The sequence below is a fragment of the Hyperolius riggenbachi genome, chromosome 12 (genome assembly GCF_040937935.1).
Source record: "Hyperolius riggenbachi isolate aHypRig1 chromosome 12, aHypRig1.pri, whole genome shotgun sequence".
Taxonomy (NCBI): domain Eukaryota; kingdom Metazoa; phylum Chordata; class Amphibia; order Anura; family Hyperoliidae; genus Hyperolius; species Hyperolius riggenbachi.
The window spans coordinates 106243081-106270607 of NC_090657.1; the positions used below are offsets into that span (position 1 = coordinate 106243081).

General features: G+C 47.9%; 2 protein-coding genes across 4 annotated transcripts in view; one reads left to right on the forward strand and one right to left on the reverse strand.

Moving 5' to 3' along the window:
* Window positions 1–3102: 3102 nt before the first annotated feature.
* NFE2L1 (NFE2 like bZIP transcription factor 1) lies at window positions 3103–23967 on the reverse strand. Its single transcript, XM_068264371.1, is given in 7 exon segments — window positions 3103–5336; window positions 8475–8633; window positions 8706–8780; window positions 8859–8884; window positions 8887–9049; window positions 19082–19649; window positions 23823–23967. Coding segments are annotated over 6 exon segments (2181 nt in total). The 5' UTR covers window positions 19580–19649; window positions 23823–23967; the 3' UTR covers window positions 3103–4076.
* A 1269-nt stretch (window positions 23968–25236) lies between these two features.
* The window catches only part of COPZ2 (COPI coat complex subunit zeta 2), a 96151-nt gene continuing 93860 nt past the window's right edge, over window positions 25237–27527 (forward strand). For 2 of the 3 annotated variants that reach the window (XR_011025383.1, XM_068263987.1), the window contains exon 1: window positions 25248–25302. Coding sequence is in view for 2 of the 3 variants with exons in the window: in XM_068263987.1 (XP_068120088.1) it covers window positions 25288–25302 (15 nt within the window). In the remaining variant the exon portion in view is untranslated. Of the gene's footprint in view, window positions 25303–27527 lie in introns of all 3 variants that reach the window. The other variant, XM_068263989.1, reaches the window with a different exon arrangement.

A 27527-nucleotide genomic window follows, 5' to 3' on the forward strand; every position in this document is an offset into this window, starting at 1 on the left:
TACAGAGATGGGGAATGCTGGGAGCTGTACTGCCTCTATAGACATGGGCATGCTAGAAGCTGTAGTGCCTCTATGGAGGGGAGCAGGCTAAAGTGGGAATTCTGGGAGCTGTAGTGGCTCTGTATAGCTGAGCAAGCTGGAAGCTGTAGTGCCTCTATGGTGGGTGGAGGGAACAAAGGGGTCACCATCTAATGCTGCTTCCTGGTGGGAGTTCAGGACCAGGTACTCACACGGGTTTGAAGTCAATCTGCAGCAGAAGGCACCCTTCCTGATCTCTATTACAGTGTCCTGCTTCAGCTTTCTCCCCACGTGCAGTCCGGGTGACTTCAGCACTCTCCCTCCCCCGTGCTTTGCTGTCAGGACTCAAAGTAGGGAGGGGGGAGTGTATACACAAACGTTCTGTGGCCTTCCTGATGAGTTCTGCTGTGCACCGAGGTCTGTCTCCTTCTCTGCCTGCGCCCTGGGGTTTCTGACGTGTGTCCTATGTCTGCACCAGCGGCGTGGTGAGACTTCCGTGCAGCACTTGTTCCTATGCTGCTGCTGCCTGCTCTGATCAGCTGATCCACTGCTAAGTTAACTTCCCTGGCGTTCCGCATTAGCCGCCCGCTGCGCGCGCGCACACACACAACATGCTGCAATGTGGGCGGCTGCATGAAGGAGAGGTGACAGGGGTGGATAAGTGGTTCCCAGTCGCCCCAAGAATTCCCCGCCCTAGGAACCGGCCTTGGAGGCCTGCCCAGAAATCCAGCCCTGCCAGGGACAGCAGTGTGGGAGGTGGATATTTTTAAATGGATTTCACCATAAAATCTGAGTGCAGTGTGCGGCAGTGATCTATCCCTCTCTGACAGACATCTAATCAGGGGTCTACGTTTTGGGCATGTCTGGAGAAAGTCTGCCAGCATATGCATACATACAATTTTGATTTGCCAATTCTACCACTTTCAAGTAGTATGAGGAACAACAGATTGTGTATGTAAATTCTCATACTACATGGAGGTGGTAACATTGGCCAATCAAAATTGGATGTGTGTACACTATCCAGGTAAAATATGGTCAAAGCAGATAGAATGAGGCACTGCCAGCTTGCTGGTAGTGATATATCCCTGTAAGCTACATTACACATTGTTGCCCAGAAAGATTTCTGTGGGTCTTCTCCCTCTTTTGTTCTCCTTTTCAGGACCATTTTACAGACATGATCAGTGATATGCAAATTGTTCATAATTTATGCAAATATGGTGATTTATGCACATTCATGCAGCTTGAAAATTGACTAATTATATGCTGCAGCTGATATGGTGAAAAAGGTATGGTTGCATTTATAAGGAACTCATTATGTTGTAACATCACAACTTCTGTGTATTCCACTTTTCAAAACCACTTTAATTGCAAATATAATAAAGAGCAGTTGTATGTTGTGCCATGGCAATCAGTACTTTACAGCAATTATGAAATGGTGAATCTCAGAAGTGTTGTAATTTAGTGATCCACAACTCTCTTCACTGGACTGAAGTAATGGATCTTAAAGAGAACCTGAGGTGGGTTTGAAGATTATTATCTGCATACAGAGGCTGGATCTGCCTATACAGCCCAGCCTCTGTTGCTATCCCAAAACCCCCTAAGGTCCCCCTGCACTCCTTCATAAATCACAGCCACACTGTTGACAAACAGCTTGTCAGAGCTGGCTGTGTTTATCTCTATAGTGTCAGTCTGCTGCTCTCTCCACCTCCTGTAGAACTCCAGTCCCCGCCTGCATCCCTTCCCTCCCTGCTGATTGGAGGGAAGGGACGGGGCAGGGACCGGAGCTATGCAGGAGGCGGGGGAGCAGCTGAGACTGACACTACAGATGTAAACAGCCTCACAGCACGGCTGTGTATTATGAGGAGTGCAGGGGGACCTTAGTGGGGTTTGGGATAGCAACAGAGGCTGGGCTGTATAGGCAGATCAAGCCTCTGTATGCAGATAACATGCGTTAAACACACCTCGGGTTCTTTTTAACCATGACAGTTACTTCTCAGCAGAATACACAGTAGTATGCACAGACTTGCATTGCAGCTACAGCATACCTGAAGCATAACAAACAGAGAACTGTATACGTATCTCAGTAGTGGGAAAACTCTGTATTGTCCAGAGAGGTTCCAAATCCTCCTGTAGCCCACAATTCCAGCTCTAGGTCCCTCTAAAACATTTCATAAATGCTTTTCGTGGCAACACTCCTACCATTGATGAGCATATCTAGACTGAGAACGGTCCCACACATGCCCAGTAGAAAGAAGCTGCACAAGCATGAGTGCTTCATTCTATGCTGTATAGATGAGCTCATACACAGGCACAGCCAGAAGACGACGGTGCTGTGGAGGAACTGTGAGCTAGATAATGATCTGGGGAGCATCTGTACCATCCTCAAAGTATCCAGATTTCCCCTTCCCCAAACAAGATTTTACTTTAGGGCTGACTCACATTGGGCACTTGCCCACTGTGTTCCAGTAATCATTTTCAAGTCCACAATTCATCAGGGAAAAATCGAGATTCAGCACAATTTGTGCTTGTGATTCAATAGAATCACAGCACAAATCACCCCAAAGATGCTGCATGCAGCGCGTTTGCGATTCATCAAAATTGCAAATGTCGCAGTGTGAATGTATCCATAGGGATACATTAATAGCAGCGCTTTGCTGATCGCTGGTAATCAGCAAAGTGCTGAAACAGCACCAAGTGTGAACCAGCCCCCCAAAGTGGTCATAGAACAGACACCACCACTGTTTTGCATTTCATAGTGGTGAATGTTTCTCAATCTATCGTCATAGATCTGGTGACCAGACTGCATGACACTTTATAAATATCATTACTAAACTGCCATCTGAATGGTGATCTTCTTTACTAACCTTTTATAAATCTAACAGTCTTAAAAAGTGTAATTATTTTGAAGCATAACAGCACTTTTCTAGTGAACAGCCTGTTTGACCCACCACCATCCCAGACTTGCTGAAGAATCAGCTGCAATAGGTCTCAGTTCTGGGATATGTAGAATTACTGTTTAAGTAACCACCACATTTTTAATTAAACAAAATATAAATATTATATATAAACTGAAACAAAGCAGTATTAGGTTTAGAGACTATCACAAAATCAGTTTATTTAAATAAAAAAAAGAAGCCTTCCATACACAGTTGTTCAAGTTCCAGTATGATGTATTTTGGAACGTGCATAGTTATCACACTCGGCAAACTCTAAACCTAACTGATCACATGAATTTTTATAGAATGAATGAAGGATTCCATTACTGCTAATCCCTTGCGTGACAATTCCTGCTATCAACATAGGAATTTCATAGAACACACACCATCCTGCCCATTTTTACAGGATCTTCTGGATGTTACTAACACTGGCACATAGTCTTCGTGTGACTGGGTCATGCTCTGTCTGGCAATTCAGGGGTTAAGCCACTTTTGGAAAAACTGGATTGCACAGTTATAAATAAAGCCAACCTTTCCAGGTTGCAGACAACAGTTAGCTTGGCTTGGAACCTCTGAGCCCCACGAAACTCTGAACAGCAAATAGAACAAGAACCAACATAACCACTTCCAGAGAAATCTCTAGCAGCCATTACTGTTTTGTGAGGCTCAGTAGTCCAATGTGCTAGCTAGGCCACCAATCCCGAATCACTTTACGCAAGCCATCCTACATCACCATGCCCCAAAGCTACTCTGGGATGGCACACAGGCAGGGTGGGCTTTCATGCGGACTAACTCATTTCATGACATACTTGCCTACAATTTTAGACACCATAGGATCAAGATTTAAAAAGAAAATGGTTTTCACCCTCCCTTTATCTTCTTAAGTGTATGATTCTTGGGCACGCCCTTTGCCCACAGGCCCAGCTGGCCGCCTCCTCCTCGTTCCTGGACAGACGGGGCCCAGACACAGACAGGACAAAGTCCCTGGCCTTCAGCATGTGTAGACATATACCTCACTCAATGGGGTCAGTCTTGTGTGAAAGGTTTGATACAGAGGCCTGAATGAAAGCACAGCCCACACCCCCTGTCCTGTATTTTTCCTGAGTTCAAGTAACATATACATCACTTCCTCCGGTCCTTCCTCTCTGGTCGTCGGCTTTGCTGTTGCTCTGTGTTGCGTGGCATGAGTACTATATTGCCATTGCTGGTGTAGTGCAAAGCATATCTCTGAGGGGAGTATGGCCGACCTTCTTGGTCTCTAAGCTGACTAAACACTTCCTGATAGAGATTTTCAACTTCCTGTTTCATTTTCTGGAGTGATCGCAAGTTTTCACTTTTTTCTCTCATTTGAGAGCTACGTTCCCGATTTAAGCGCTTTACCTCTTGCTCAAGGTTTAGAATGGTGTCCAATTTTCTCTTGCGGCAGTTTTGAGCTGCCATTTTGTTCTTTCCTCGCCTACGAATATCACGCACTAAGCAAAGCTGTGCCTCAGTAAGTTGGTACTTTGTCAGGAGCTCATTAAATTCCTCCACTGGTAGGTTAATAATCTTCTCATTACTAAATGGAATCTTCATCGCTCTTGCCCTCTGTTCATCTCTGCCTGCTTGCCTATCTACAAAGCTTGATTGTCTCCTGCTGCTCCTCATGACCGCTGGCTGTGGTTCCTCCTCCTCTGGCTCTTCTGGCATCATGTTATAAGTGTGATTGTGCCCAACGTGTTCAAAAAAGAGCAAGCGCTGAAAGTGACTAGGATCCTGGGAGCTCATTCGGCAGAGCTTGCTATATTCTGGCTGGTAGCCAATGGCCTCTTCTGACACCTCAGGATCCATCATCTCAGAATCAGAACTGTATCCCACAGCTCCCTCTTCAGAAAATGAAGATGAGGAAGAAGATGAGCATGATGAAGTAGATGAAGTCTCAGACCCACTAGGTGATGCTGGACTGTGGTGGGAGTCCAGTGAGAGACCAGAATCTGAATCTAGCTCTTCTTGAAGCTGTGAAGCCTGAATCTGACTGATTCCTTCTTCTAGTGCTAGCTCCATTAAGCTAATTTCATCCAGCAAAGCTTCATCAAGGATTCCAGCAAGCGGGTCTTGCACAATATTACTTTGTGACATGTTGGCTGTACTATTAAGCTGTGAGGGGAACAGGATCCCAGACAAATTTGTAAACCCAAATGTGGAATTCAAGTCAGTGGAGTTATGAGAGGAGAGCTGAGGTAGTGGGGATTCAGGGATAGGAAACTGCTGCATAGTGGGATTGTAGAGAGACAGATTTTGGGAACAGCCTTGAATAGTTGGTTGATCAATGCCTTCATTTTGCTGCAGTGATGGGTCCATGCTCAGATATAAGGGATCCTCGGAGGAACTGTTGTCCATGACCTATAAAACAGACAATCAAGTTCAGGAACATAAATTATATGGTACGGGATTAAACCATGACTATGTTGTAGGTTTTTTGCATAGATTGGAGCATTGGTCACATAATTGGGCTTTCAACAGAAACAGTTGTCATGTATCCCTTCTCCATTTCATTTTTGTCTTTCAGATAAGGTGCTTTAGAAGTTTTAAGCACTCTATCAGCTGGCTTACTCACTCACTAGAGATAGTTGTATAAATAAATCTGCATAATAGATTTAATTGTTTCCAACAGGGGCTTTTCTAGGTTCGGGGCACCCCTGGGAACCAAGAGGGACCGAGTGTGCGGCGAAAAATGGGCATGGCCATGCTGTGTAAAGTGGGCGTGGTCATAGGTGAGGCCAATGTACTTGAACATAGCAGTGGCGTAACTTAAATATATTCAATAGGCAGTATTTCACATATATAAGCCCCTCACCTGGCTTCTGTCTTGCCTTCGGCTGGCTGGCTGGCCTGTGCGCTGTACTCGGCTGGTGGAGATGCTGTGCGAGCCTGGCTTTGCTAGGTGACTTGCTGGGGGCATTTTGGGGGGCTTTACTAGGCTTTGCTGGGACCAGGAGGCTTTGCTAGGCTGGGACCAGGAGGCTTTGCTAGGCTGGGACCAGGAGGCTTTGCTAGGCTGGGACCAGGAGGCTTTGCTAGGCTGGGACCAGGAGGCTTTGCTAGGCTGGGACCAGGAGGCTTTGCTAGGCTGGGACCAGGAGGCTTTGCTAGGCTGGGACCAGGAGGCTTTGCTAGGCTGGGACCAGGAGGCTTTGCTAGGCTGGGACCAGGAGGCTTTGCTAGGCTGGGACCAGGAGGCTTTGCTAGGCTGGGACCAGGAGGCTTTGCTAGGCTGGGACCAGGAGGCTTTGCTAGGCTGGGACCAGGAGGCTTTGCTAGGCTGGGACCAGGAGGCTTTGCTAGGCTGGGACCAGGAGGCTTTGCTAGGCTGGGACCAGGAGGCTTTGCTAGGCTGGGACCAGGAGGCTTTGCTAGGCTGGGACCAGGAGGCTTTGCTAGGCTGGGACCAGGAGGCTTTGCTAGGCTGGGACCAGGAGGCTTTGCTGGGGGGGGGGGGGGGGAGGTGCTTTGCTGAGGGCTCTGCTTTGCTGGGCTGGGGCTTTGCTTGGCTGTAGATAGGCAGCTTGCCCCAGCGTAGGTTGGATAGGCAGCTTGCCCCAGCGTAGGTTGGATAGGCAGCTTGCCCCAGCGTAGGTTGGATAGGCAGCTTGCCCCAGCGTAGGTTGGATAGGCAGGTTCCCCCAGCGTAGGTTGGATAGGCAGGTTCCCCCAGCGTAGGTTGGATAGATAGGTAGGTTCCCCCAGCATAGATTAACCTATGCTGGGGGAACCTACCTATACTGGGGGAACCTACCTATACTGGAGGAACCTACGTGTATAATCTATACTGGGGAAGCTACATATCTAACCTATGCTGGGGGAACCTACCTATCTAACCTATGCTGGGGGAACCTACCTATCTAACCTATGCTGGGGGAACCTACCTATCTAACCTATGCTGGGGGAACCTACCTATCTAACCTATGCTGGGGGAACCTACCTATCTTGATAGGTAGGTTCCCCCAGCATAGGTTAGATAGGCAGCTTCCCCAGTATAGATTATATACGTAAGTTCCTCCAGTATAGGTTAGATAGGTAGCTTCCCCCAGCATAGATTAGATAGGTAGCTTCCCTTAGGGCTGGTTCAGACGGACGTTTGCAGAGCGTTTGCTGCCAGCGTTCGGGGCTTGGCGTTAAACGCTCCCATTCAAGTGAATGGGAGCGTTTGTACCAAGCTTTTACGCGCGTTTGCACAAACGCGGCGTTCGGGTCCCGATTTTCACTGGCGTTCAAGGAGCCCCTGGAAGCTACATGTTGCTTCCAGGGGCGGTTAACCGCGACAGGTAATGTCCCTCTAGGGGAAGAAAAAACGCGACCGCATCCGAACGCAATGCGAACGCTGCTGAAAGCCTGAACGCATCACGAACGCAACGCCAACGAACGCGACGCCTCCAAACGGCCGTCTGAACCAGCCCTTACTGTAGGAGGGGGCACTGAGCGGAGAAACGGGGGAGGGGGTAATTAAAAACTCACCGGTCTGCAGATCGCAGCAGGCACAGCTTCAATGTGCTTCCAACTTCCTCCCTGCAGCGTCCCTCACATTGGTAGCAGCGCCCCGTGATGTCATCACAGGGAGCGATGTAACCAAGACGACGGACGTCACGGGGAGGAAGTCGGAAGCACATGAAAGCTGTGCCTGCGGCGATCTGAAGACAGGTGAGTTTTTAACTGCCCACTCTGCCACTCAATAGATCCAGGGCACCATGGCAACAGGTTCCAGGCCGGTGCCCTGGATCAAAGGCCCTAGCGACGTCCCTGGTTTCCAATCTTATTTAGCACCGAGTTTCATTGGATTTCATCCTCCTAATTCGTGTACCCGGGCGGGCGGGGTTAAACTTAACCAGCACCCGTCTTGTTTAGCCCGTCCCACACTGCACCCCAAGCTGTGTCACGTGACAACAAACAATTCCTCCTTCAACTCGGAAGTAGGAAGTGCTTGTAGTCACGTGACCGCAGCTTTTGGGATGGGTTAAAGAGGATGGCTGTTTGGTAAGTTTGACCCACACGCCGCGCCGCCCCGCCCCCCCCCCCCCCCCCCCCCCCCCCCCCCGCACCTGCTCAGGTGCACTAAGTAGGATTCATCTGCATTTAATCCGGAAAGCATCACTGAAATCACTCCTCCCCAGTGCTTTTTCAACCAGGAGGGGGGGGGGGTGGATTGGTGTAGTACAGGCACATTTCATCCAACACTTTGGTCAGCAGGGCCTGACAGAGTAGGACTAGATAAGATATGGCCTGTGGCAACCCGAATTCTCCTAGTCTGACTTCAGGTGCTAGGGAGAACGTGGAGCAGAACAGGTTAAACGCCATACAGTTACCCTGTAGGGATTGTCTTCCCCACCCCCCAAAAAAACTGATAAAGGAATTACATGGTTTACCGTTTTAGGGGCTATACAGGAGGGTAAAACTACATTTCAGGATGCAGAGATCTATGCTACAAGCTAACTGCCAAAAGGCACACAAGTTTTGAAAGAATATTAGATTGAAACTGATGATTACCTGCATGTCCATAAGAGACATTAGGTCCTGCCATTGCTCCTCCAGGTCTAGTGTTGTCCCCATATCAGGCAGAAAGGGGGAGAGCAGACCATCTGTCTGGTCTAATCCTGCCTGGTTTGGCTCAGCATTCAAGACATTTGTTGAGGCAGGAGCTGGAAACTGCAAAGAGTAGCGGTCAGACTGGACTGATCACATGAAAGTACAGCAAGAGCCAAAGGGGCAGCAAATTACCTCTGAAGGACCCACAAACGGGAAGGTGTCATCCAGGAGACTCAGGCACTCTGCCAGTGACATTTCTGTCTGACCCTAATAAGAGACAGTGCCCATAAGTATTGTAGTAGAAAACACTGAGTTGTGACAGCTCAGCCCTGCAGGGTTCCTCACCTCCTGTGGTACATTTTCTCCTGTTTCCCATCCACTTGAATCCCGCTTTCCACCGATTCACTTCCTGAGTTATCACCAAAGGATTCCCACACATCCTCATTGTCTTTGTGTTGTTGGCGGTTCTCAAAATCTTCACGTCCAGCTCCAAGGTCAATATCCTGAAGCCATAAAATGTCTATCGGATCAATTTCCTGGGAAGGGAGAAACAAAACATGGGGGGGGGGGGGGGGGGGCAGGGGACACCATTAAAATTAACAGCAATTTTTTTTTTTTTATTATTTCTAGAATGATAGCTATATGAGGCTATATTGCAGAGATTAAGACCAAACGTACACTGAATACATAGATTCCCATTTTTTTACCAGGATACCACATGGAGGTGTTTTACCATCAAAAAGGTTGCATATTAAAATGAAAGAAGAAAAACTTAATACATTTCTAGCTTGGAATCTTATGACAGGTCACTGCCTTGGCCATCCAGTCAGACGCACCCTGATGTAAATACTCAGTCACGTTTACAGTCCTACAAGATGTAATTTTCTTGTGCCAACCACATACAGCTGCTGACCAGGGCAACATTCTACACTGCAGTCTCAGACATGAAGGTCACAGACATGGGCATGAGCTCCCGGAAATGTAACAGACTCTACAGCATAGCAGGGCTGTGGAGTCGGTACAAAAAAAATCTCCAACGCCAACTCCTCAGTTTGATCCCTCTGACGACTCCATATAACAGTCTTGTTAGTTCAAAGTATGTAACATAATAGGCATTTAATTTCTGCCAAAGCTTAGGAAATTTAAAGCTACATTAAGATGTCATCTACTTTTGTAAACAAAAAAGCTCCAGGACAGGAAGCTGACACACTACCCAGTCAGCCATCCCAGCCCGTCATTGTGCCCCAGCACGTTGTCTGTATAATAAGATTCACCGGAGCCGCATATCAGCCGGGTTCCAGTGTGTAGCCCTGCCACCTTGCAGAAAAAGGCCTCTACCTCTTCTATATCTAATAGAGAAAAGGCCATGTTCTATATAAAAGATTCCTGTGTACACATCAGATATGTATATCTGACTTTAAAAATATGGTCATGGTGCAGCAAAAATAACCAGGGCTGTGGAGTCGGTACAAAAATCATCCGACAACTTTCTGAAACCACCAACTCTTACTTCAAATACCCAATTTGGCCCAGACTCCAACTCCACAGCCCTGCAAATAACTTTTTTTTCCCCCTCTTTCAATTTTGTGGACTAAGCACTGCTATTACTGTATACATGTTATTTATGATAACATTTCTATTTATCAGTTATATTTTTTCTTTTAATTACAGTTTCAATTTATTAGGAGTTGGAGCATTTTTTCCCCCAACCTCGGGTACCCAAAAATTGTTCCAACTCCTTGAATGACTCCACAGCCCTGCAGCATGGACCGTTCTCTTATTTTCACGATTATATTTCAGAACGATATATAGTAAAAGATGATCCTACCAGGGCTGTGGAGTCGGAGTTAGAGTAAAGGAGTCGGAGAAATTTTGGGTACCAGGAATCTGAGTTGAAGTTGGTTTCATAAACTGAAAAGTCTGATGATTTTTGTACCGACTCCACAGCCCTGGATTCTACTGATCCAGGAAAAAAAAAAAAGCCCATTAAAACCAGAGGCAGTAGAGCTTGTAGCTGGCAGCTGGTTTAAAGTAAACCTGAGATGGGGCCAAAGAGAAAAAAAAAAAAAATGTGTATACATACCTGGGGCTGATACCCTCCGGCCTGATCTCTCCTTTGCCATCCTCAGTCGCCACCTGGATTCTCCGCAAATTGCCCCGGAAAGCCCTCCAGACATACTGCCCATGTGCGGCCCAGCTACACGCGCGGAGTGTAGCAGGGAACACGTGTTCAGGAGATCGTGCGCAGTCTCCCAGCGGCAATCTCCATCTATTAACAGTGTGCAGTGCTGCGGTCCAGGGCAGCGCTGTACTGGGGACAGCTGTGCAAGATGGCTGTCACCCTGAGAGTGTCAGAAGCGATCTGCTGTCATAGGCTGCTTGGCTTGTGATTGGCTGGTGCAGGGGGGGGGGGGGGGGGCAGGTAGGAAATAGAGTAACAAAACAAAAAATATACACAAACATCTTGGGAGCCATCAGAGCCCACCAACAGAAATCTCTGTTGGTGGGCATAAAGGGGGTGAGGCGGTTTAAGGGGGAATCACTTGTGTGCAGAGTTGTGCGGCCCCTGCAGCGAGGCCTTAAAGATGCAGCGGCCTATTTTGTAAAAAAAAAATGGCCTCGTCTTTAAGGAGGTTTAAGCCCGTGGTCCTTAAAGAGAAACCGTAACCAAGAATTGAACTTTATCCCAATCAGTAGCAGATATCCCCCTTTCCCATGAAAAATCTCTTCCTTTTCTCAAACGGATAATCAGGGGGCTCTGCATGGATTTGTTGTGAAACCCCTCCCACAAATGATGTCAGCGTCTCACACTGAGGTACTGACATCACACTGTGGGAGCTTTGGTGATTTGTGGGAAACAGTAGCTGTTTAGCATCTCCTTCCAGCGACATCACTTGCCAGCAGTAAAAATGTCACATGTGATAAATGTCTAAATGTAATCAGGTAGAAGAAAGATTTTACAATATGCAAACACTGACTAAATCATTTATACATAATTATTGTAAAAATTAAGCACTTTTATTACATTTTCACTGGAGTTCCTCCAGCTAAGCTCCATTCAGCCTCCCATTTTAATAGTATATGACTGTACATTGCTTATTAATGCACACTTACTGAGTTCTGTCCACTGCATATCCATGCTTTATGCAATAAATATATTGAAAGCACACAGCCAGCTACATCACTTGCTGCCAGTAGAGTGGGAGCGGCTTCCCCAGCAAGTAGCAACCCTCTAGAAGACTGGGCCTTGACACCGGCAGAGATGCTTAAAGAGAGTCTGAAGCGAGAATAAATCTCGCTTCAGACCTCATAGATAGCAGGGGCATGTGTGCCCCCTGCTAAAACGCCGCTATCCCGCGGCTTAACGGGGGTCCCTACACCCCCAAATCCCCTCCGTACAGCCGGGGAGCGCTTCTGCATTGGGGCAGGGCTAACCGCCGCAGCCCTGCCCCACGTGCATCTGTCAGTGCGTATCTCCGCCTCTCCCAATCTTCCCTCCTACCGAAAGGGGCGGGGGAGAGGCGGCGATGCGCCGCTGATAGACTTGCTGAGAGGCAGGGCTGCAGTCGTTAGCCTGGCCTCCAGAAACAGAAAATTTACGACCAATTTGACGACCAAGTTTTGCGGGGGTGGGTTGGGGGTGAAGGGACCCCCGTTTAGTCGTGGGATAGCGGCGTTTTAGCAGGGGCACACATGCTAACTACTAGATTTATTCTCGCTTCAGAGTCTCTTTAAAGAGGAACTCCAGTGAAAATAATGTAATATAATGCTTCATTTTTTACAATAATTATGTATAAATGATTTAGTCAGTGTTTGCCATTGTAAAAACCTTTTAAATCCCTGATTTACATTCTGACATTTATCACATGGTGACATTTTTACTGCTGGCAGGTGATGTAGCTGCTGCTTGGTTTTTTGGCAGTTGGAAACAGCTGTAAACCCGCTATTTCCCACAATGCAACAATGTTCAGACAGAAAACTGCCAGGATTACCATGGTCCTCAAGAGTTTTTGTGGGAGGGGTTGTGCACCACAATATCAGTCATACAGCGCCCCTGATGATCCATTTGTGAAAAGGAAGAGATTTCTCATGTAAAAGGGGGTATCAGCTACTGATTGGGATGAAGTTCAATTCTTGGTTACGGTTTCTCTTTAAAGAGAACCTGTACTGAGTAAAAATATTTAAAATAAACACGAGGTAACTTCAAATAACCATTACATAGTTACGTTGCCATCAGTTCCTCTCAGAAGCTCACCATTTTCTTCTGACAATAATCTTTTCCAGTTCTAACAATATTTTGTCAGATCTGAAATATATCAGTTGCTGTCAGTTAAATAGCAGTTGCTGTCAGTTAAATAGCAGCTGCTGTCAGTTAAATAGCAGTTGCTGTCAGTTAAATAGCAGTTGCTGTCAGTTATAGCTGAGAGAAAAACTGATGTACCAGGTAATGTCCATTTTTCCCTATGGCTCAAGGGGGCGATGTTACAGTTTAACAGTGTGCTAACCAGAAAGCGGTTATGGGTAATGGCCATGTTCAAAATGGAGGACGGAAAATTCCCTTGATCTCAGTGAACAAACAGGACGTGGGATAGGAGAAAGACACTGAGGAGTAGACTACATGGAAGGTAAGTATGACTTGTGTATGCTTATTTTGACTTAATTTTCAGTTCAGGTTTTCTTTAAGCCACATACCTGTTGGATATGTGGTACCAACAAGCTTGTTTATTGTGGGATGTTGTTTTAGCCACTGGCTATCTGTGAGTTTTGAGCTGGAGGTCTCTAAATTTTGCTCTGTGTATTTGCCCAGCCTTGTGAGCTCCTCATATGATGGTTATATCATATGATCATCATCCTCAAATGATCCTGATTGAGCAACTGCCATTCTTTAGGCCACTTGCAAACTACATGCGATTCAGATTTGCAATGTTGACGCGATTTTACATCCAATTTTTAATCGGTATTGCATGCTGCTTTTTTTCCTCTGTTTTTCTTCTCGTTTTGATAGCATTAAGGAAAATCTGAAATCGCAGTGTGCAGGGGGCCTTATGCTGTATATTGTTTGGTTTGTGCAGATGCTCAGGGGAAATCAGCTGAGGATTCCGCCCCCTGATGTCTGAATGCACCCTGTACGGTTAGGGGCTCATGGCCCTGCGAGCAACCGCCGTACACTGCTCCCTGGCCCCGTCCTCCTGTATCTGTGAGGCTGAGTCTGTGCTGCACACATGCGCAGTAGCAAAAAGCACGGACCAAGCTACACAGGGACAGCGGGGTTTTATTATAGAGAATAAAGATATTCCATAAAATGGATTTAAACAATGATGCTGGCCAGCTTTCCCTGCTCGCTACATAGTTTGGCAGTTGGGCAGAGCAAATGCCATTCACTAAGTGCTTTTGAAAATAAATAAATCCCTGAGAATCCCCCATGAAGAGGTGAACTAGTCCAAAACCTGTCGCTTCTGTCAGATTTCTACTACCTAGTGTAAGTGACAGCAACATAGGAGAAAAGTAATATATGGCTCGTTTTACTCTGGGAAAAAATGTTTTACTTCTTATTGGTATGTTTGCACATATTTTAAATTTTACAATTTGTCGCCATAGTGCCCCTTTAAACAGTAATCAGCTATAGGTGTACCAGTGCAGTGTGGAATTCCCTATCACAGTTGGAGTTAGTACAAAGGCAGGCCACAGCGGAGTAGAACAAGGGGTAACAAATTGCACTGAGTGTTGAACTACTATAGCCCTTTATGATAGGTGTTTTTGCGTTTGGAGCAACTCCCTTGACTGGGTGGCGCCAGTAACTAATGCAAGAGACACAAAGGGGGTGGGTTGGGGTTAATGCACTATTGGACCTCCCCCCCTTTTGTGTCCACAGTGGAGTAGAGACTCACAACAAAGATAAATGTTCAGGAGCAAAATACCACAAATTAAGCTAATCAAATTTCTACTTGGAAGTCTAAACTATTGATCAGTTTCCCCAGAAGCCCAGAATATTGCACTAGAACATAGAGTACTCTCCTCTGCAGCACTCCCTACAGTGAAGACTTCATTAGACATTTGCACAACACATACACAAGCATAAGTGGGTGTTTTCAGCCTGCACATCATATGACTTGCCCCCTCTCCTGTTATGAGACATCTGTGCAGCCAGCTCACATGTAAACAGGTTATACGAGTGCCCTTTCTGCCTACTGTACAAGCCTGAAGGGGATCTATATTGTGCAAGTGTGGCCCAAGCACCTGTCACCCCTGGTCACACTGCCAGTGATAAACAAATAACAGCTGCCAGCCCCTTCTCCATTATGTCCATTACAAGACTGCCAAGTTATGGCACCTCTACCAACTGCAATAAACTATATATACAGATCAAAAAGTGACATGACTCGACCATGCTGCTGAAAATGCAGGGATATAACATGTACACGGGACCAAGAGGTTAGCAGAGGACAAACACATGGAGGGAAAGCACCGCAAAATTGAACAAAGACAGATTAACCTCATTTTGTATAAAGGCTATTCAGAGCAGCGGAAAACAAAGAATAGTTAATAGAAAAGAAAAATAGATTTGTTTCTGTATTGCTTGGATTCTGCTCATAGGCCAATTCACTTCTAGTACTGTGTAATCTAGACTTGTGTAAAGTTGGTCATAAATCTACTGTTATTGCAGACCAATGGACTATCCAACAATAATTTAACAAGAATGCCCGATTGACGATTTTCCAGGTTGCTTGAGCCATACAGGATCTTCTCAAAAAATTAGCATATTGTGATAAAGTTCATTATTATCTGTAATGTACTGATAAACATTGGACTTTCATATATTTTAGATTCAAATACACACACACACACACAACTGAAGTAGTTCAAGCCTTTTATTGTTTTAATATTGATGATTTTGGCATACAGCTCATGAAAACCCAAATTTCCTATCTCAAAAAATTAGCATATTTCATCTGACCAATAAAAGTAAAGTGTTTTTAAAACAAAAAAAAGTCAACCTTTAAATAATTATGTTCAGTTATGCACTCAATACTTGGTCGGGAATCCTTTTGCAGAAATGACTGCTTCAATGCGGCGTGGCATGGAGGCAATAAGCCTGTTGCACTGCTCAGGTGTTATGGAGGCCCAGGATGCTTCGATAGCGGCCTTAAGCTCATCCAGAGTGTTGGGTCTTGCATCTCAACTTTCTCTCCACAATATCCCACAGATTCTCTATGGGGTTCAGGTCAGGAGAGTTGGCAGGCCAATTGAGCACAGTAATACCATGGTCAGTAAACCATTTACCAGTGGTTTTGGCACTGAGCAGGTGCCAGGTCGTGCTGAAAAATGAAATCATCTCCATAAAGCTTTTCAGCAGATGGATGCATGAACCCACTTTTGAACCAGAAACAGTGGCAGAAGCGCCTGACCTGGGCTACAGAGAAGCAGCATTGGACTGTTGCTCAGTGGTCCAAAGTACTTTTTGCGGATGAAAGCAACTTTTACATGTCATTCGGAAATCAAGGTGCCAGAGTCTGGAGGAAGACTGGGGAGAGGGAAATGCCAAAATGCCTGAAGTCCAGTGTCAAGTACCCACAGTCAGTGATGGTCTGGGGTGCCATGTCAGCTGCTGGTGTTGGTCCACTGTGTTTTATCAAGGGCAGGGTCAATGCAGCTAGCTATCTGGAGATTGTGGAGCACTTCATGCTTCCATCTGCTGAAAAGCTTTGTGGAGATGAAAATTTCATTTTTCAGCACGACCTGGCACCTGCTCACAGTGCCAAAAGCACTGGTAAATGGTTTACTGACCATGGTATTACTGTGCTCAACTGGCCTGCCAACTCTCCTGACCTGAACCCCATAGAGAATCTGTGGGATATTGTGAAGAGAAAGTTGAGATGCAAGACCCAACACTCTGGATGAGCTTAAGGCCGCTATCGAAGCATCCTGGGCCTCCATAACACCTGAGCAGTGCAACAGGCTGATTGCCTCCATGCCACGCCGCATTGAAGCAGTCATTTCTGCAAAAGGATTCCCGACCAAGTTTTGAGAGCATAACTGAACATAATTATTTGAAGTTTGTTTTTTTTTTGTTTTAAAAACACTTTTTTTTTTAATTGGTCGGATGAAATATGTTAATTTTTTGAGATAGGAATTTTAGGTTTTCATGAGCTGTATGCCAAAATCATCAATATTAAAACAATAAAAGGCTTGAACTACTTCAGTTGTGTGTATTTGAATCTAAAATATATAAAAAGTTTAATGTTTATCAGTACATTACAAAAAATAATGAACTTTATCACAATATGCTAATTTTTTGAGAAGATCCTGTACATTCAACTTATTTCCGGGCTGAAATCGGTCAAATGCATCAATTGTCCGGTTTGCTCAATCTTACTCCGATGGGTGCTAACCGGTAACTGATTACGCTATAGCGACGACCAACGAATGCAACTGACTCCCGCCCGCTGTCCCCAAATGTAAAATGTCCCCACCCGGTGCCCATGCATTGTAAATCTCATCTGTTCACATGCTGTGATTACCGGTCTCTTCTGCTATATCCCCCGAGCACCTCCAGGCCCTACCTGGAACAGGGGACATTAACATTTGGGAAACGGCTAGAATAGGCAGCACCGGGAGGGCAATTCCTGAAAGATTTCATGCTGAAATCAATCAGCAATCGGGCTGCGGTGTATAGACAGCCAACAGATCTCCCTCAGATTCTTGGTCGATCTGTCCATACATTGCAAGATGAATGAGCACCTTAAGATAAGCACACTGGGTAACGGACTGGAGCAAGTATTTACTGAATATCACTGCAGAACACGTCGGTGACTGCGCCCCTCTGGTCCACAAAAGTTGCAAAATATAGTTTATTCCACCGATTTAAAAAAAAAAAAAAAAAAAAAAAAAAAGGATAGGGAGGAAAAAAAAAAAAAAAACTGGTACAGAAGATTCCCTTTACAGTAAACTCCAAGAGACCAGGCACAGTGGTTTACTATATCAGAAGTTTACTATACAGTGTCAGAAATTGCCTGCTGAGTAGATTGCCGCCACGTGGCCCCATCCTGTCAAATTCTCCTCCCTGCAGCCGCCGCTGTAAATTTGCGGCTATCAGATTGTGCAGCATCAGGGACTCGGAGGAGAGGGGAGAGGCGTGGCTGAAGGTGAGGCAAGGCTGAAGGGGAGAGCAGCAAATGAGGAGACTGTCTCCTCCCATCCAGGCTGTGACAACTGGGGGCGGGAGCAGGAAGTCTATAGAGGCTGATGGGGAAGACAAAACAGGTCAGTAGCACATCATGGTACTGCTCGCCGCTCACTGAGTGCGTGCACTGCGCAGCCAGCCGGGGGGAGCGCCTCTTGCTACAGGGGGAAGCCGCACTGACATGCATTGCGGGCATTGGCTCCTCACGTTCGCTGACACTAGTGACAAGTGCTCAGCAATATGGCCAAATAGCTTCAGAAGGATTCTGAAGCTATTTGCTTTGTTTGAAGGGACTATGTGACTGTCTGTGCTGGGATAGGGAGCGGGGGGTCCATGACACTGTGGGATAGAGGGATTCTGCAGCTATATGCTAGGCTTGGAGGGGGGGGGGGGGGGAAGAATAATTCTGTGAATGGGTGAGTGCCTATGTATGCTGGGATGGGGTTCGTTACACTGTGTGGGTGAGAAGGGTTGGTAGATCTCGTGGACATGGCAATTTTTAAAGTAGCTCGAACAAGTAGCCGAAAAAGTGTGGGCGCCCCTGCTTATAATGGTGCTTTGCTGTGACCTGGACTATTTCAGAGTTTACTATAACGAGATTATACTATATCAGTAATGGACAAAAGGCAGAATTTTACACACTGCACAGAAAACCAGCCACACAATCTTCAAAACTGTGCTGGTGCTAGATGACAGGTTAGACCTAAGCTTGTGATCATGTCTAGGACCTTTTTACAGGGATTGTAAAACTATATGTGCGCTAAAGCGTGTATCTGAATCATTTGCCTAGCATATCCTGGCTGTGTTCTCTAAAGTATTACTATGTGTACCAGCTTCTAGGAAGACTTAGTAAGGTAAGGTGACCCTGTTTCTGTCTGCATAGCAGACTGCTCACATATCAGGAACTACAGGAAAACAGCCCCCTTGACTCCTCTTTCCAGAACAGCACTTTCCAGAGCTGCCTCTCAACATCCTGTGTAAACAAATCCTTGCACAAGTCAAGCCGACAGACTACGCCACTTGCATCTTTATAACAGTATTATTTATACAGTACCGACATCTTCTACAGCACTTTTCAGAGTATTTTGTCTTATTCACTTTCCCTCAGAGGGGCTCACAATCTAATCTCTACCATGGTCATAAATCCATCAGACTAGGGCAAATTTTTAGGGGGAAGTCAACTTATCTGTAAGTTTTTGGGATGTGGGAGGAAATTGAAGTGCCTGGATGAAACCCACACAAACATGAAAACATACAATCTTTGTGCAGGTGATGCCATGGCTGGAACTTGAAATGGGGACTGAGCACGGTACGGCAAGAGTGCTATCCACTACATCACTATGTAGCCCAACGGTATACTACTGTACATTGCAAAATAATTTCTTACCTCTTTTCCAAGTTCTGAGTTTTCAGATTGAGCAGTTGCTCCTACTTCTTCTCCTCCATGGCCTTGTTCACTCTCAATGCTATCCCTGAGGTTGCTCTCTGAAGATGAGAGGTTCTGTGGACTGTCAGTGGATCGGCTAGAACCAGTCTGAGCACTGGACACTGAACCATCTGTATCCCTGTGGACTAGCCATGCATCTAGCTCTGTGCTGGGCACCTGCAGCCTGTCCAGTGCACGTACACGGCTTAGCAGTCTGCGGGAGGTGAAGAACTGGTCCAGGTCTACACTCTTGGGATGAACTCCATAACCTTCAGAGGTGCCACGAAGGCTGTGGAATTGAGTTTGTGTATATGCTGAGGTAGGCCCCAGGATGATCTCGTGCAAGGGGGGAAGATGTGAGGGCAGATAGGAATCCAAGTCCACACGCACACCCATTAGGCTCAGTAAAATGGTGAACTGGATAAGACCCTCCGTCAGATACTTCTTCAAAGACAGCATGTCTGGGAGCCCCAGGGAAGAAGGGACCCCCAACACTCACACTTCCGTGTACTCTAGAATGTGTTTTTACCTAAAAAATAAAAATAAATAAACAGTGTTAAAAGCGATTATAAAATGACAAAGAAAAAAAAACACATGACTGAAGACATTAGCAGGGTTGGTTTGCAGTGATATTGCATCAGCAGGAGTTATGCAATTACATCACATGTAACTACAATAACACAGGCAAAACAGCCTTTTTTTGCTATTGCTTGAGTTAATCTTCCCATCTCTGCCTACATTTGCCACATAAATTCAGATAAGCGTGTTAGTCATTCATGGACAAAGGTAGTTTAACCCTGCTTATATAAAGATGCAGTCTCTGAATGTTGGTAACCATAATAAAGCCTGCAGGAAGTTTAAATGAACTAAAATTACTGTCCCAAGAATCTGGAAACCCCCTTCTCTTTCAGTATGTGGCCTACAAGTAAGCATATGCTTTGGTGAACTCTAATCTTCTAATATTAGATTATTCATCTCGGGAACATTCACAAGACAGCTTGGCATTCAGCCCAGCCATGCAGATCTCTCAACCCGCACACCCTATATATTTCTAAAAACAACTCAACCAGTATACCAACACCCACTCACAGCATTCTCGTACTGTCAGGTACCTGTGCTGTATTTGAATGTGCGTGGATAGTGCTTTGGGGCGTGTGTAAATCAGGACAGACTTCAATACCTACAACCACACCTCTGATATTTCATAGACTAAGCAACCTAAATATCAGTAATGTAGCCACATGATAAACAAGAGCAAATTCCACATGACAACAAACACCTTTGAGTGTGAATGAAAGAATATCTGAATGCAACTACCCCCATACACAATGAAATCTACATCCCACATTTTCCAGTGCATACCAAATAACTCATCCCACCAGTTCAGAGGTTATAAAATACACCTCTGGAACCCTCATCCAAACTCCAGACAACACTGGATCCCTCAACCCAGAGTAAAGAGGATTCCATTATCTCAGACTACATTGAACAGCTCAGCCCCATCACACGGGAACACATTGCTTTGGCAATGCTAAATGTATTTGGTCCTGCCAATAAAGCTTGATTGGATTGGCATATAAACCATATTCCCAACCTCTGCCACCCCAGAATACATTGGGTCCCTCACCTTTACCACCCCAGAAAACACTGAGCTGTCCCTCAACTCTACCACCCCAGAGTAGGCTGGGAGAGCATACTGGTTAGGGGTTGAGCCTTTGACCAGGATTCAAATTGTCTCAAGCAAGTAAACACAGTGAGTCCCCAGAGCATGCTGGGGTGGGTCTATCACCTCTACCACCCCAGAGTATGCTGGGGGGGGGGGGGATCCCTCGTGTCTACTAACCCAGAGTATGCTGGGGGGGGGGTCCCTCACCTCTACCATCCCAGAATATCCTGGGGGTCCCTCACCTCTACCACCCCAGAGTATGCTGGGGGGGGGGGTACCTCACCTCTACCACCCCAGAGTATGCTGGGGAGGTCCCTCACCTCTACCACCCCAGAGTATGCTGGGGAAGGGGGTACCTCACCTCTACCACCCCAGAGTATGCTGGGGGGGGGGTACCTCACCTCTACCACCCCAGAGTATGCTGGGGAGGTCCCTCACCTCTACCACCCCAGAGAATGCTGGGGAGGTCCCTCACCTCTACCACCCCAGAGTATGCTGGGGAGGTCCCTCACCTCTACCACCCCAGAGTATGCTGGGGAGGTCCCTCACCTCTACCACCCCAGAGAATGCTGGGGAAGGGGGTACTTCACCTCTACCACCCCAGAGTATGCTGGGGGGGTCCCTCACCTCCACCACCCCAGAGTACGCTAGAGGTCCCTTACCTCTAACACACCAGAGTATGCTGGGGGGGGGGTCACTTACCTCCACCACCCCAGAGTACGCTAGAGGTCCCTTACCTCTAACACACCAGAGTATGCTGGGGGGGGGTCCCTTACCTCTACCACCCCAGAGTATGCTTGGGGGTCCCTTACCTCTACCACCCCAGAGTATGCTTGGGGGTCCCTTATCTCTACCACCCCAGAGTATGCTAGGGGGTCCCTTACCTCTACCACCCCAGAGTATGCTAGGGGGTCCCTTACCTCTACCACCCCAGAGTATGCTAGGGGGTCCCTTACCTCTACCACCCCAGAGTATGCTAGGGGGTCCCTTACCTCTACCACCCCAGAGTATGCTAGGGGGTCCCTCACCTCTACCACGCCAGAGTATGCTAGGGGATCCCTCACCTCTACCAATCCCAGAGAATGCTAGGGGGTCCCTCACCTCTAACACACCAGAGTATGCTAGGGGATGCCTCACCTCTACCACCCCAGAGTATGCTAGGGGGGCCCTCACCTCTACCACCCCAGAGTATGCTAGGGGGTCCCTCACCTCTACCACCCCAGAGTATGCTAGGGGGTCCCTCACATCTACCACCCCAGAGTATGGTAGGGGGTCCCTCACATCTACCACCCCAGAGTATGCTAGGGGGTCCCTCACCTCTACCACCCCAGAGTACGCTAGAGGTCCCTTACCTCTAACACACCAGAGTATGCTAGGGGGTCCCTTACCTCTACCACCCCAGAGTATGCTTGGGGGTCCCTTACCTCTACCACCCCAGAGTATGCTAGGGGGTCCCTCCCCTCTACCACCCCAGAGTATGCTAGGGGGTCCCTTACCTCTAACACACCAGAGTATGCTAGGGGGTCCCTTACCTCTACCACCCCAGAGTATGCTTGGGGGTCCCTTACCTCTACCACCCCAGAGTATGCTAGGGGGTCCCTTACCTCTACCACCCCAGAGTATGCTAGGGGGTCCCTTACCTCTACCACCCCAGAGTATGCTAGGGGGTCCCTTACCTCTAACACACCAGAGTATGCTAGGGGGTCCCTTACCTCTACCACCAAAGGATCCCTTGTTTCTATATTTCTACCACCCCATAAAACACTTTTTTTTCCTACTACCAGTTTGCTAGGGGGTCCCTCACCTCCGCCACCCCAGAGTATGCTGGGGGGGTCCCTCACCTTCGCCACCCCAGAGTATGCTGGGGGGGGTCCCTCACCTCCGCCACCCCAAAGTAGGCTGGGGGGGTCCCTCACCTCCGCCACCCCAGAGTAGGCTGGGGGGGTCCCTCAGCTCTACCACACCAGAGTATGCTAGGGGGTCCCTCACCTCTACCACCCCAGAGTATGCTAGGGGATCCCTCACCTCTACCAATCCCAGAGAATGCTAGGGGGTCCCTCACCTCTAACACACCAGAGAATGCTAGGGGGTCCCTCACCTCTAACACACCAGAGTATGCTAGGGGGTCCCTCACCTCTACCACCTCAGAGTATGCTAGGGGGGTCCCTCACCTCTACCACCTCAGAGTATGCTAGGGGGGTCCCTCACCTCTACCACCCCAGAGTATGCTAGGGGGTCCCTCACCTCTACCACCCCAGAGTATGCTAGGGGGTCCCTCACCTCTACCACCCCAGAGTATGCTAGGGGGTCCCTCACCTCTACCACCCCAGAGTATGCTAGGGGGTCCCTCACCTCTACCACCCCAGAGTATGCTAGGGGGTCCCTCACCTCTACCACCCCAGAGTATGCTAGGGGGTCCCTCACCTCTACCACCCCAGAGTATGCTAGGGGGTCCCTCACCTCTACCACCCCAGAGTATGCTAGGGGGTCCCTCACCTCTACCACCCCAGAGTATGCTAGGGGGTCCCTCACCTCTACCACCAAAGGATCCCTTACGTCTGTATTTCTACCACCCCATAAAACTTTTTTTTTTCCTACTACCACCCCATAAAACACTTCAACTAAAATAAAGTATCTGCTGGAGGTCCCTTCACCTTCCAGTCTCTCACCTCTACCACCCCATGGTGGGGGTCCCTTACCTCTACCATCCCAGAGTAAGCTAGGGGTCCCTCACCTCTACCACACCAGAGTATGCTGGGTCCCCCAGCTCTACTACCCAAGGATCCCTTGCTTCTGTATTTCTACCACCCCATAAAACACTTCAACTAAAAGTATATCAGATCTTTCCGCACACACCGAAAAGTACGGCACTTAGATGTGATGACATAATCTCCCGATGTTGCACTGTCTCCACAAAGCCAGAGTGCCCTGACCCTTCACCTCAAAAACACTAAAGAATCCATAGAGCCCTCGCCCACCCCAAGTTCGCGCTACACCAGTCCGCTCTCCGCGCACAGCAGCTGTAGGCCGCCATACCTCTCTCGTACACTCCGGTAAAAGTGTCCTCGCCCTCCTCCTCGTGCTTCCACCGCCCGGACAACCGCGCACCTCGCCTAACACTTCCGCATCACCCGGCAACACACACACACTAGTGTTGTCCGGATCATGAACGATTCGGATCTTTGATCCGAATCTATTTTATGAGTCGATCATCCGAATCATCAAAATGAACGATTCGGATCGCAAAAGGGGCGGGGCCAGGAGCGACACGCCCCCTCTCAGCGGGCAGCGGGGTCCTGGAAGCAGGGATCGCTCTGTTGGATGGGAGGCAGCCTTGCAGGGACAGGTAGATGAGAGAGAGGGGACATGGGTGCCACTGCCAGATATGTGTAGAGCACACATACTGGCTGCAATGTGCTGCCCATTATAGGCTGTCTGTTCTGTAGTGCTGCACAGTGATCACATTGGAAGCTTTTGGCTCAGCACAGCTCAGTAACTTTGCAGACAGTGTGATTGAAAGGCAATATAATCCTCCTGCACTCAGCACAGCTGCACTTATCTTCTGAGAATGCTTTCTTTCACTGTGCGACCTTTTCTTTCAAAGTGTACAGATGAACATATAGGTGAAATATATGTAAAGCATATGACTTCAGCATGTGGGTATTACGTGCAAACATTTCTGCTCTCTGCTCGTCCCTCCTCCCATCTCTGTCCACTCCCTGCCCTCTGTCCATCTTCTCCCCTTCTCTGTGTGTCCACTCCCTCCCCTTCTCCTGTCCACAGACCTGTCCTGCTGTTCATTTCACCCCCGAATGCTTCCGGTAGTAAAATGATCCGAGATTCGGATCAAAGATCCGGATCTCTTCAATGATCCGATTCGAATCATCCGGATCATTGAAAAGATCCGAACTTCCCATCTCTAACACACACTGAACAACACGCACCAATCACGCACAGGAATAACAGCAGCTAATAAGCCGGGACTGACCGACATGACACTCAGCCAATCAGGAGAGGTCAATACAAGAATCAGCGAATCAGCTGCCAGAGTGAGGCCACACCACGCAACTGTCACTGACAGCTCGGCGGCAAATAGCGCTGTCCAGCGCCAACATGCCAGACGTGACGTCATGACTGACTCTCGACCCGCCCAATCAGAAGTCATGTCTACTGCCTGTTCTCTGAGCCCTTCTCTGACTTCGGAGAGGATCAGTGGCATTGCAGCACACAGCTATAATCTGGTGCTATTGGGGCGCTAAGTCTGAAGGGTCACAACAGGCAGAAGAAGAAGTAAAGGCCCTCACAGTGACTTGCAAAAATTACTACGTCTTGCGTCATACGTTCTGGAAACTTCCGTGCGTCAACGTCACCGCGCAGACCTGCTTTGCATCATATGCTTTGGGCTGTGCTAAGGGGTGGGAAGAGGGTGGGTATGTTACTGGAAGTGTCAGTGAGTGGGCGTGGTCTCTATTTATAAACTTCAGGATTCAGCCGTGACTTCATGGAGGCACCAACGGTATTTAAAAAGCTGCTAGCGTAATCCTAGGCACCTCTTCCCATCATTGGGCTGTATTCACAAAACTTCTCAAACATGACTTATCACCTATTTGATAAAAATAACTTTTCAGCACATTAACAAGCAAAATAATCACGCAAAGTAAGTTGTTCCTGATTAACTTCATTTCAATATTACTTTTCTTACCTTAATTATATTATATTTTTGCTCTTTGGAAGCTTAAAAAAGTAACATAGATAAGGTGAAAACAGGTGAAAAAGCTTTGTGAATAGAGCCCATTGTGTCTATCCCTCACATCCTTGTGTACTCTCCCTTTCCTGTACTCATCTGTGCAGTCTTCCTCCTACCTTCTCCCCCTCCCTCACATTCGTGTGTCCTGTCCCCTCCCTACTCTTCCTATACACATCTGTGCATGCCTCCTCCACACCTGTGAGCCTCTCTCTCCCTCACATCCGTGTATGTCCTGTCCTCTATCTATACACATCTGTGCATTCCTCCGCACCTGTGAGCCTCTCTCCCTCACATCCGTGTACCCTGTCCCCTCCCTACTCTTCCTATACACATCTGTGCATTCCTCCTCCACACCTGTGAGCCTCTCTCCCTCACATCCGTGTACCCTGTCCCCTCCCTACTCTTCCTATACACATCTGTGCATTCCCTTCTCCACACCTGTGAGCCTCTTCCTCACATCCGTGTATGTCCTGTCCTCTTCCTATACACATCTGTGCATTCCTCCGCACCTGTGAGTCTCTCTCCCTCACATCCATGTACCCTGTCCCCTCCCTACTCTTCCTATACACATCTGTGCATTCCTCCTCCACACCTGTGAGCCTCTTCCTCACATCCGTGTATGTCCTGTCCTCTTCCTATACACATCTGTGCATTCCTCCGCACCTGTGAGTCTCTCTCCCTCACATCCGTGTACCCTGTCCCATCCCTACTCTTCCTATACACATCTGTGCATTCCTCCTCCTCACCTGTGAGTCTCTCTCTCTCTCTCTCTCTCTCTCTCTCCCCCCCCCTCACATGCATGTGTCCTGCTCTCACCCTTCTAATGCTGGATACACACGGTGCGTTCGTGCACTCGATTTTCCCGTCGATTCCCGTCGATTCGTTTTTTTCTAACATGTCCGATTTGGATTTCGATGGATCGTTAGGTCGATTCGGCATACTTTGCATGCGAATCGACCTAACGATCCATCGAAATCCAAATCGGACATGTTGGAAATAAACGAATCGACGGGAATCGACGGGAAAATCGAGTGCACAAACGCACCGTGTGTATCCAGCATTATACTCATCTGTGCATTCCTCCCCCACACCTGTGAGCCTCTCTCTCCCTCACATCCGTGTGTCCTGCCCTCTCCCTACTCTTCCTATACACATCTATGCATTCCACTTGACTCCACCACAGGTCCACCAGGAGATTGGACCGCCCATCCCTGGGACAGGAAGAACAGAGAAGTTTAAATAGCCACCTCCTACCACCTACCTTCAGTGTTCTTCCTGTCCCTGGGAAGGACAGACGCAGTTTCCTGGTCTACCGGGAGGCCAGAAGGTAAGTGCTGGGGTTTTCCTGTAGCCGTCTGGAAGCATCCCTCTCAGGGGGGATCCCAGGTGACTGTCTCGGCGGTCAGGCAGCAGGTCTCTCCCGGTGGAGCTCCACTTCCCCTCGGTGGCTGCGAAATGTTCCTCCGCCTTGAATACCGGTGGAGGTCGCTACTCGGTAACCTCCGCTGGCTGGAGGCGGACCAAAGCTCCACTTTGGACGCCGCGCTGTGCGGCGTCTATTCCAATAGACATACTGAGAGGCAGCCGCAGCTACTAGCAGTCCTGGAGCTGCAGTTTAGCAGGGAACGCGAATGTGTGATTGTTCCCTACCAGTTCACAGAACTCTGCTCTGTGATCAGCCTGCTAGCCGAGATCGCGGCTAGCAGACTGTTTATAGCCGAAAGGGGAAAGAATTCCCATTTGTTTACATTTGTACAGCACTGCAATCTCCTGCAGCGCTCTACGAGGGACACTGGGCTGTCCCTCAGAGCGTCTCGTACTGCGTGGCCTCTCATAGCTGATGCCTATGAGAGGTGGGGAACAGTGCTGATCACCATCCTATGGCGATTTAGGACGGCACAGGCGGGAGGGAGGGAAAAGCCTCCCTTCTTTCAATTTAAAAAAAAAAATATTGCAGAAACAATCAGAGACCTCCAGCAGAGTGTCCTATGAGG